The sequence below is a fragment of the Heterocephalus glaber genome, unplaced genomic scaffold (assembly GCF_053883595.1).
Source record: "Heterocephalus glaber isolate CG9 unplaced genomic scaffold, H.glaber_assembly_v1.0 deba00001773, whole genome shotgun sequence".
In the NCBI taxonomy this organism is placed as follows: domain Eukaryota; kingdom Metazoa; phylum Chordata; class Mammalia; order Rodentia; family Bathyergidae; genus Heterocephalus; species Heterocephalus glaber.
The window spans coordinates 280,745-291,270 of record NW_028258463.1 but is presented as its reverse complement, the minus strand read 5'-3'; the positions used below and the strand labels follow the sequence as shown (position 1 = coordinate 291,270).

Sequence of the window (10,526 nt, the reverse complement as noted above, 5' to 3'; positions counted from 1 at the left end):
TGGCAATTCAACAAAAACTGCCTCTGTCAACTTCCAGGTAGAAAGTGGCAGTGGTGGACGGGGGCGATATTTTTAGGAGATATAACACTTACTTCCTGGCTCCTTCACTTTCCCTAGCAACCTCCTCATTACCGTGCTCCAGCTATAACCGCTTGTCTGCTTCAGAATCTCCACAGAAACTGCTTCAGCGCCGGGCTCACCCAATCACAGACGCGCTGGTCACACTGAGCTACCCTCGGAGTGATGGGGAAGCCATTTCTTGTGTTTCCCACAGGAGGGCAGATGCCCTTCCTCTGCCAGCCAAGGTGACCTCAACCGAGTCGCTCACTGAACCTGCCCAGGCTTCCCTGCTCTCTCTGAGCGCAGTCAGAAGCTGACACACGAGACTGACCGCCAGAGTCACTTTCACCTGTTGGCTGTTCTAGAACAGAGCTCAGGAACAGAGCAGGAGGAAGGAGTCTTGGACTCCCTGCCTGAGCTCACTCCGCTGCCTCTCCCTGTCGCTGCCTGCGTGGCACCCTGGCCGAGGGAGGGCCAGCTGGCTTTCCCTCTCGGCACCCCTGGGTCCCCTGCCCCAATTCACTGGGACTCATCCCGGTCCGGAGGCGGAGTCAGGCTTGGTCACAGCGCACAGGTCACCCCTGGGCTCTCAGGGAAAATTGTATCATCCCACTTGAATACCACTGTTTAAATTTTTTTTAATCTTCTGAATGTTTTTACTTTTTAGTTTTTAAAAACTGTATTAGTACGTGTTTGCGGTACATCATGAATACATTCATTGGAGGTAGTCAGTACGTGTACATAACACCTCTTATTTCTTTTTACATCCCCTTCTCCCTTCTCCCCCACCCCATCTGAATGTTTTTAAGTGGCAAGCCACCCTTTACCTAGAAGCGGACACACCATCTGAAACGGGCACTGCAGACGCCATTTCCAAGGCCACAGTGGCAGGGAGGGTGCTTCTACCACAGCAGAGTGCACACAGCGCTGCGTCTGCCCTGCCAGCTCCTCCTGCCATAGCTCAGCGCTGAGCCCTTACCCTGGACTTCTACCACACATTTAAATCACAGTCCAAAAGGGTTCTGGCTCATTTTGCTGACTCTCATCACTCTTGCCTTCCCAACTTGATTTGAAACTTTGGGGGGGAGGTGTGAAACAGGGTCTCACTATGTAGTTCGGGCTGGCCTTGAACTCACTGTGTAGCCCAGGCTGGCCTCGAACTTGTGGTGTCCTCCTGCCTCGGTCTCTCAAGTGCTGGGATTACAGGCCTGCACTACCACACCCAGCCAATTTTAAGCTTTTTAAAGAAAAGAATGAGGTCAGAGTTCCATTCTCCCCAAGAACACCAGAGGGGCCTGATGAAGTCGTTTCCCCAAACTGCAGGAAAGGTTCTGAATTCCCCACATAAACTTCACACCTTCCCCGTCTTCTGATCACTGAGGCTGTCCCTGGAGAAGGCACTGTGTGACAGCAGCTGCCTCCCCATGCTGAGAGGCTCTTCCTGTCCCTCCTCCTGAGTCCCATTCTCATACCCTGGTGGTGAGGAGAACTGAGGTTATTATTACAACTGGAGATGGCTCCTCCTCAGTGTAGTGGCCCACTCAGTACAGTCAAACCTAGAAACAATCACTGTCACTCTGGCGTTGGGTGTATCACAAAGCACCCATAAAAAAGGATGAGGCATATTAACTGGAAAAACAAGGTACAGAACAGTATACAGGGTCCCCATACTCACACCCAAATATTTCTGGAAGGCCAAAGAATTGGGGACCATGGTAGCCCAGGGGTAAGGTGGATAGCGGGGGAACAGAGGTAGAAGGGCTTTCTACCTTTAAATTCTGAACCATGCACGTATCTAAGTTGTTTTAAGTGTGCAAGGACTTTGTAAGTCTTATCATTGTGTCAAGGAAACTGCTTTTTATAACCTGAAACCCAAGAGAAAGATGAGTGGCACCTCCCCACCCACCCACCCATTGTTCCTCCTTCACTGGCTTGTAGGTCCTCTTCCCAAGGTCTGGCCAGGTACTTGTAGCCAACGGTCGCCTAATGGCATTTGTATTTCTGCTTTTTGAGACAGGGTCTTGGTCTGTAGTTCAGGCTGGCCTTGAATTCAGTGATCCTCCTGCCTCAGCTTCCTGACCACTGGGAATGCAGGCGTGGGTCACCACGGCCAGCTGGTTTCCTACTAGTATCTTTGACAGAATGAAAGTGACTTCCTCATCTAAAAGCGAAGCATTCCCCAAACACAAGGAATTGTAAAGTGACAAACTGGGCAGAAGCAGAAGCAGAAGTGCAAGTGAAAGGGCCGAGAACTGCTTCTGCTTCGGGGACTCGCTGACCTTCAGTAACTGAGTACGCAGGCAGGGGGACAGGCTGTGAGATGTGGACCCTGCCTTTCGGCCCACCAGAAAGAACCTCTGGATAGAAAAGCTTCATGAGTTTTAAAATAAGGAATTTCTGAAGCAGCAGCTTATTACTATTACCTGAAAATTTTAACGTGGTCACAAGTACAATCTCAGCTACAGTCTGAGGAGTATTTCATTTACTTACTACAACACAGGAAATGGGGAAACCAGGACAGCTAGTGAGGGCTGAGCACAGCCAGGGAGTCCAGATGCTCATGGAGAGTGTCGTCTGAATCAACTGCCCCAACCACCCACGGATCCAGGGACCTAGAGGGACACCATCTGCATGTGTAATCACATATTCATATATTCATTCACTCATTCACTCATTCATTCAACAACATCTACTGAGCAGCCCACTCCGCACACAGCCGTCTCCAATGCACTCAATCCATGACACTAAAGTGTGAGCCTCCATCCATCATCAACAGTCCGTCCTCACTGCAAAGCACAGGTTGGCTTGGCCTCTCAGGGTGACGTTAGTAACTGTACACAGCTGGCTTGGGACCATGTGCGCGAGGAAGAGTCTGGTGGCCCCAGACAAGATTCATAGCAGGGGACAAACGCAACTCACCACAAGCCAGCACCCTACTCAGAGAAAGTCCCATTCAAACAGTCCTGCTAAGGGTTTCTTCGTGTTATTTATAATTTCAGTGCTCACCTTGGCAGCACATATACATGTTATTTACAATTTCAGAGTAAATTTACTTTATCAGCAGTACGGAATTCTTTATTTAGAGATGTCCTAAAATAAAAGTTCATAAACCGCTTTTTACAAACCACGATAGAGGGCTTATGACAACCCAGAAGTGGGAGCTAAGAGAAGGCAAACACAGCACCTTGGAGATCAGGGAACATTTACATAGCCCAACTGTTAGAAACAGCTCCCTCCTCCAGCGCGCAGCGTGGCTGTCCGCGTACACAGTACACAAGTCCTTCAGGGAGCAGGGGGACCTTTCCACTGCTCCTTGGGTGCCTCCGAATGCTGGTCCTGGCTGCCTTCTTCCTCGGGCTGGTTTCCGTCCAACACAGCTTGGGGTCTGACATCTATGTAACTACTTTCTTGCTGCTTAAAAGACCAGACAGAAGCGTGTCACACAGATGTCACCATTGTCACTCGACTGGCTGCGGCCATGTGATGAAGCACGTTTTGCCACTGAGGAAAAATTTAGCACTAATATCTTGTCAAATTCTTTTATGGCAAATGGTAAACATGATACTAAAAACGTCTACAGAATCGTATTTTGGAGAGCCCTGCTAATTCTTCACTTGTTCCAAATAGCAGTGACGACCACAATTCCAGTACACTCACTCAGCCAGATCCTGACCTGGGGTTTGAGAACGTGAACCAAGGTTGGGGAAAGAACACCAAACTGCTCTTTAACTTCTGCTAAGGAAGCAAAAATTTCAACTGTAAGGGTACCTTCTTGTGGATGCTGGGGATCAAACTCAGGGCCTCATGCAGGTGAGACAAGTGCTCTACACTGAGCTACACCCAGAGCCCAACAAAAACAATTTTAACAATAAAGTACTCACAGTCCTCATTTCTCCTACTCGTCTTAAAATGACACCTTCTGCCAACAATGCCTTTCCTGTTTCCACAAATAACTTCTCTTCATCTGTTTCTCCAAGGTTCTGTAGCTCAACGTACTTCTCCACAAACCTGGAATTCCAAGCAGCTGTGTCTCAGCCACTTTGTCAGGGCTGTCAAGATGTGACATCCTAGCACTGAGCACATCTTCAACAGCTCCTCCAACGGCTATGTCTGTTTCTCAAGGAGAATTCAACAGAACTTCTCATTCTGACAGCGAAATCCTTGGCAGGGAAGGGGGGACCTGAAAATGGCTTACCGTTGACAGACAGACTTGAAGTTTGGATTGAGTAGATCGAAAGGTTTTTGACCAGATCCATAGGCAGAATAAAATTTCCTAGAAAATACAAACAACACAAAAATCACATTTCCTCTTCCTTCGGTGCCCCAGTTCCCCAGTTCCCCTCAAAAGAAGTAACATTAACCAGTTTTTGGTATATCTACCCAAAGATAACCCACGGCCTACAAGCACTTATGCATCTATCATTTCTTGTCCCAACCACATTCTTTAATCTTTAAAGGATAAAAAAATCCTACTCTACATTTTCTTTCTTTTTTTTTTTCTGCAGTATCAGGGATCGAACACAGGACCTTGCGTTTTCGAGGGGGGCACAGAGCCACTGAACTAAATCCCTGGCCCTCTCTTTTTTTTTAATTAAGATAAAATTCACAAATTAAAAAATTAACCCTTTTTGAGCCGGGCCCATTGGTGCACCCCTGTAATCCCAATACTCAGATGGCTGAGGCAGGAGGATCACAAATTCAGGGCCAGCCTGAGCTATACAGTGAGCCTCAGGTCAGTCTGGACTACAGAGCAAGACTGAAGAAAATGAAAAAAACATTTTAAAAAGTAACATTTTAATGACACTGAGTTATACTTAGTACAATCACAGTTGTGTAACTATGAACTCCATCCAGTTTCAAATACTTTCATGCTCCCAAGGGAGTTCCTACACCCATTAATGAGTCATTCCCCATTTCTTCCTCCCTCCACCTTGCCTTTAAAGCTTATTTCTTGGAGAATCAGTGCACATTGACTGTTTCCAGCCCTTTGCTGCTGCAGACACTGCTACACGGATCACCTGCGTCTGTGCACTGTGCAGAGAACTCTCTGGAATACATTCAGGAAATGGGATTATTGGATCAAAGGACTGTAGCTGTAAACAAGCCATCCGAGTCACCAATATGCTTCCCAAAGCAGCTGCTCCAATTTGTACCTTCACCAAAGTGTGAGTGCCTAGTTCCCTGTATCCTGACCAAGTTACACACTCCAACTGCTTGATCTTTGCCAATTTGATAGGCAAGAAATAAGAACTCATTTTAATTTTAATTTGCCTTTTTTTTTTTTTGGTACCAGGGATTGAACTCGGGACCATGCGCTTCTGAGGCAGGCGCTGGAACCACTGAGCTAAATCCCCAGCCCTTAATTTGCCTTTTTTATGAAAGAGGCTGGCTATCTCTGAAAGTTAAAAGCAAACTGAATTTCCTTTCCTGTGAGCTACGCATGTTCTTTGCCCATTTTTCTGTCTAGTGGTTGCCATGGACTGAATGTTTGCAACACCTAAAATTTTTATATCGGAACCCTGATCCCCACGGTGATGGAGTTTGGAGATGGGACCTCTGGGAGGCTGGGATGCAGCTCGTGCGGGGATCAGTGGCCTTAGAAAACAGGAGAGGGCCTGCTTCCTCTCTCTGCTCTCCCCCATGCAAGGATGCAGCAAGAGGGTCTGCTCTCAATCAGGGCTCTCACTGGAACCTGACCAAGCTGGCAGCCTGGTCCCAGATATTCTGGCCTCCAAAACTATAAGGCTTATAAAGCTATTTTACTTACAGAAGTATATTTCTAGGGCTGGGGATTTAGCTCAGTGGTTCCACTGCCTGCTTCGCAAGCACAAGGTCCCAAGTTCGATCCCCGGTACCAAAAAAAAAAGTATATTTCTGTTTACTGAGGTCTATGGAATGTTATCACAGCCCAAAACAAGCAGTGATCTTTTGCTTGTCAGTTTAAAAGCAAACTTCATAGCCATATAAATAGGACATCAGTCCTTTGTCATACACGGTACAAAAAGTTTTTTCTCTTTTTTTGGTTGTCTTCTGATTTTGCTTCACAAATGATGTTAAGGTATAAATGAAACATGCAAGCTTCCTGACCCCCAGGTACACAAAATGGTACTGGGCAAAAAGGTACTGAAAAAGTCTAATTTCGCCAGAGATCTAATGTCCTACCCTGAATTTCCACACAGAGCAACAACATACTTGTTCTGCTATCTTAAGAAACTGTGATGGAAAAAAGAAAGAAGAGTCCTAAAAGATAATAAAGACTATCAATTCCATTTTCTTGCCTCTAAGAATAATATAAAAATAATTTCAATTAGGCACAACCAGGACTGGGAATGTAGCTCAGTGGTAGAGCCTGTACCTAGCATACACAAGGCCCAATACTCAAGCAAAACTGATCAATTAGGCACAAGCACTGGTGTTAACATTTAAAAAAAAAGAACCATACAAAATCTAGGCAATAAAAACTAAGTATTTGAGAGGAAGGTTGGTCAGTAAATTCCCAGTGAGTGATTTACACTTAAGAATTAAGCTGTGTACACGGGGAAGCTGAATGTGGCCATAGATGGGGTTTCTAATCCATTGTTCTTGAAGTTGCTTCAGGGTGCTAATAAAATACTTATGGCAGGGCCGGGGATTTAGCTCAGTGGTTCCGCCACCTGCCTTGCAAGAGGAGGGTCCTGAGTTTGATCCCTGGTACCAAAAAAAAAAAAAAAAAAAATATATATATATATATATATATATATATATATATATATATATCATAAATATCCAATACAAGGACAATGATTAAATTACAAAACACTCACAACAGGCTAATATATTTTTAAATGTATAACAACATGGTAAAATGCTCACAATGTTAAGTAGAAGGACACAAATTATTTGTATCATACATTACTGATTTTATATGTGCACAGACATATACACACATAGAAAAGAAGGGAACAGATCCAAATGACAATAATGGTTATTGTGTGTGGTACTGGAGATCAAACCCAGGGTCACAGTATCACAAAACTACATCTCCAGACTTCTTAATTTTTTATTTTGAGACTAAGTCTCCCAGGCTAGTCTCAAACTTGTGACCCTCCTGCCTCAGCCTCCTGAATAGCTGGGATTACAGGTTAGTATTTTTTGAAGGTTTACTTTGTGCCAGGCACTGAACTAAAATCTTTACATGCATTTTCGTACTTCACCTTTACAACTCTATGAGGTACTATTATTATATCTTACCCTATGAAAATTAATGCATACAGGATAATTTGTCCAAAGTTCTAGGTCACAGAGCTTCCTTCAAACTACTGTCTTTAGATGGTGAGATTACAGGTGATTTGTACTTTCTTCTTTATGCTTTCTCTTTGTTTCTAAATTTTACACAATAAGCACGTATTACCTTTATAATAAAAGAGAAAATAGATGCTAAAGAAGTAAAGCATGCAAGCACTATCCCTCAAATTTCTAGTGATGAATATTTCAAATTCCTTGGACTTTTTAAAATTAATTTTATTGGCACATCTTTAGGTATACAATACAGTGACATTAAATTTCTTTCTCTCTTTCATTTGTATAGTCCTTTTTTTCTTTGGTGGAACCAGGAATCAAACTCAGGACCTTGCCCTTGCCAGGCAGGTGCTGGCGCCACTGAGCTAAACCTCGGCCCTTTCCTTGGACTTTTGAAAGGTCCTTCTGAGTGCCTTCAAAGACCCCAACTACTAGGCCACAGACCCTGTTCCTCCTATCTCCTCCACTCTTGGAGGAGGCACAATGACCAACACAAATGAAATCAGAGATGTGATTCCCAACCAGTCACCCTCCCGTGTAACCAAAGGGAGTTAACCTCCTTCGGTCTCCTATGTTGAAAAAGGGTTACTAATAGTACAGTGCCTGGCACCACGCAGATGTGCAAAAGACAGCTACACCTGCAATGCTGTGTCAGCCTCTGGGCTCCACATTCCACTTCTCAGAGCTTCTGTTTCCTCTCACCTTAGAAAGGGTTGCTATTGCCTCCCTTACTATACATGATCATCCATCTGCACCAGGCAAGCCCCTGACTCAACGTCTTTTTTTTTTTTTTTTTCAACGTCTTCTTTAGGTTACCAGACTGCTACCTAAACCTTCTTTCTTTCTCAAGTTCTGTTGCGTCCTGATGACTATACGGGCTGCACACTCACGCTCTAATCCGATCCTCGTAGTACAAGATATCCTGGATGGACGCTTTGGCTTTGCCGTATCGCAAGCGGGGCCTTCGGAAAACCGGCTCACTCAGCGGAGGAAAGGCCTTATATACGTCAAACCAGAGGGGCTTCTCCTTCAACAGCCCAAACCGAAGCAGGTCCCGAGTCCTTAGAGAGGGAACAGAACCAAGGTCAGTAAGCTACAACAGTTGCCAAAGGCCCTGAATCGGTCTGGCACAGCCTGGTGCATCAAAGGCTGTGCAGTCCATAGAACCCGAGGAGGATGGAGCAGGAAGGTTCCCCACGTCCAGGAAAAACATCGCCACATCCCACGCCAGCCTAAGCTCGCTCAGGGGTGAAACCCCTCTATCTTCTGGTGCGCGTCCCACCCACGTCCGGTCATGAAAAATGCAAGGACATTACAGGCAGGGCCATCAGTCTCTTCCTCAAGAGCGGCAACTGGGAGTGGGGGTACATTCGTTAAAGTGACATGAATGTGAAGAGACGCCGACAAGCACAACTGCTTGGAGCCAGGAAAACATGACAGCCTCACTCGGCTAGGACACTCGCTTCTGCAGAAGGCTTCGCCCAGCTCGCCCAACGAAAAGCGTGACCCAGAGAACCCCTTCCTGGGGGAGGCACTCTCAGCCTACCCCGACTCCGAGCACACACCGCGAGAAGACGCTCCCCACGGTTTCCAGCCGGCTCCCAGCCATGGCCACGCGCGGGACAGAAGACGACACGCCGCAACCGGAACCGGAAGCAGGTGAAGGCAGCGTAAGTTGCCCGCCGAGCCCAGGATCGCGCTCTTAAACCACAGCCCCATCCGGAGGACGGGGCCAGGCAGAAGCAAAAGATGGGCAGAACAGACGCGCTCCGTGGCTTCTTGCCAGATTCAGGCAGGAACATTCGATAGCCGAGTCAAAAGGGAGGGAAGGCGCCAAAACCAAGCAGAAGTAGTAAGTGACCTATCTAGGGGAAGGATTGAGTATGGTGCTTGCTTTACTCTTTGTGAAGCCAGCTCCTTCCAGAAAGTCGAGCCCCGCGGAGATAATACTGTGGGGAAGATGGGGTGGTGGTAAGGCGGGGCTTACTGATGGGATAATAGAGCCAGAGATTTGAAGTCACTAGTTCTGGGGCTGGACTCAGCCTAATCTTGGTCAGTCACAGGCTACGCAGAAGGAAACCGAGGCCCACGGAAGGGCACTTTCCCAAATTACACTGGACTCCAGGCAGTATAGCGCTCGCCACCTGAGCCCTTGGTCCCAGGAGTGCCACCGGCATCCACTATCACAGAGATGCTGCCTGCCCCTGGGTTTCCTCCGCTGAAGGAGCCTCTGGCTCGCTGCTCCTCGGACCTTGAACAGTGAAAGTGTCCGGAACACGCAGATTCCGAAGAGAGTACTCCAAAATCCGGAGAAAGTCACGCTCGCTGTTAAACTGCTAAAAACAAGGGGCTGGGGTGTAGCTCAGCATTCATACTGCAGGGGAAGTGCTCCATAGAAACTAAAGCATAATGTGATCAGAATACTTGTGCAGAAACGGTCATTGCAACATTATTTGTAATAGGAGAAAATCCACCGGGAAGTGACTGGAAAATATGACATATATTCCAGGGAATCCTGTGCAGCTATTAAAATGAAGAAGCCAGACCCATATCTATTTGCCTAAATTAATATCTGTAGCTTATGGCTAAATGAAAAGGGAAGTTCCAGAAACGCCTTTAGTGGGATCCTAACCTGTCAGAGGAAAAATAAAAACAAATTTCCATCTTGGTGCCTGTGTTTGAGGATAGAAACTGTGCGGAAGAACATGCCAGCCTGTGAATATGGCGGGGGGGGGGGGGTTACAAAGGGAGAATGGAGAATTCTTTTCTCCCTTTATGTGTGTCTTGGAGTTTAACTTGTAAAAAATTTGTATTCTCCTGGGCGTGGTGCCACAAGCCTGTAATTCCAGAACCCACGGATCGCAGGAGGATTGCTGAGCCCATCTGGCCTACTTATTGAATTCAAGATCAGTGTGAACTACATAGCCAGACCCTGTCTCAAAAAAATTTTTGTTTGCTGTATTCATATTTGAGCCCCCCCCCCCAAAAAAAACCCCTTCGGTACTGGGGAATGAACCCAGGGACTGCCCTGTGCCAGGCGAACACTTTACCTCCAGGCCACATCCCCAGCCCCTCCACCCCTTTGTTTGTTTGGAAACTCGGTCTCCATAAATTGCCCATATTGAAGGGGAACTTGAGATCCTACAGCCTCAACCTTCGGAGTAACTGGGATTACTAGATAGGTGTAC

The 10,526-nt window shown here is 46.5% G+C and overlaps 1 protein-coding gene across 6 annotated transcripts; it reads right to left on the bottom strand.

The window, feature by feature from the left end:
* Window positions 1-3,108: 3,108 nt before the first annotated feature.
* Window positions 3,109-9,072, bottom strand: Mrps23 (mitochondrial ribosomal protein S23). Of its 6 annotated transcripts, none has more exons than XM_021240130.2 (5): window positions 8,885-9,072; window positions 8,229-8,399; window positions 4,256-4,333; window positions 3,942-4,068; window positions 3,109-3,474 (listed from the first exon to the last, which is right to left on the bottom strand). In XM_021240130.2, exons 1-5 carry the CDS (start codon window positions 9,055-9,057, stop codon window positions 3,343-3,345), a joined length of 681 nt encoding a protein of 226 aa, XP_021095789.1. In that variant the 5' UTR covers window positions 9,058-9,072; the 3' UTR covers window positions 3,109-3,342. The 6 variants fall into 6 exon arrangements, with proteins under 6 accessions (XP_021095789.1, XP_021095790.1, XP_087058627.1 ...); XM_021240131.2 differs by having other exon boundaries at window positions 3,109-3,471; XM_087202501.1 differs by having other exon boundaries at window positions 3,109-3,561; window positions 8,904-9,038.
* Window positions 9,073-10,526: the final 1,454 nt, after the last annotated feature.

What these genes read in the sequence shown, in the direction of transcription:
- Mrps23 (XM_021240130.2), bottom strand. Translation starts at nt 9,057, where the DNA reads ATGGGGCTGTGGTTTAAGAGCGCGATCCTGGGCTCGGCGGGCAACTTA. An exon ending in TTCAAGTCTGTCTGTCAACG is followed by an intron (nt 4,069 to 4,255) that starts GTAAGCCATTTT and finishes TTGGAATTCCAG; the next exon opens with GTTTGTGGAGAAGTACGTTG. An exon ending in GAGTAGGAGAAATGAGGACT is followed by an intron (nt 3,475 to 3,941) that starts GTGAGTACTTTA and finishes TGGTCTTTTAAG; the next exon opens with CAGCAAGAAAGTAGTTACAT.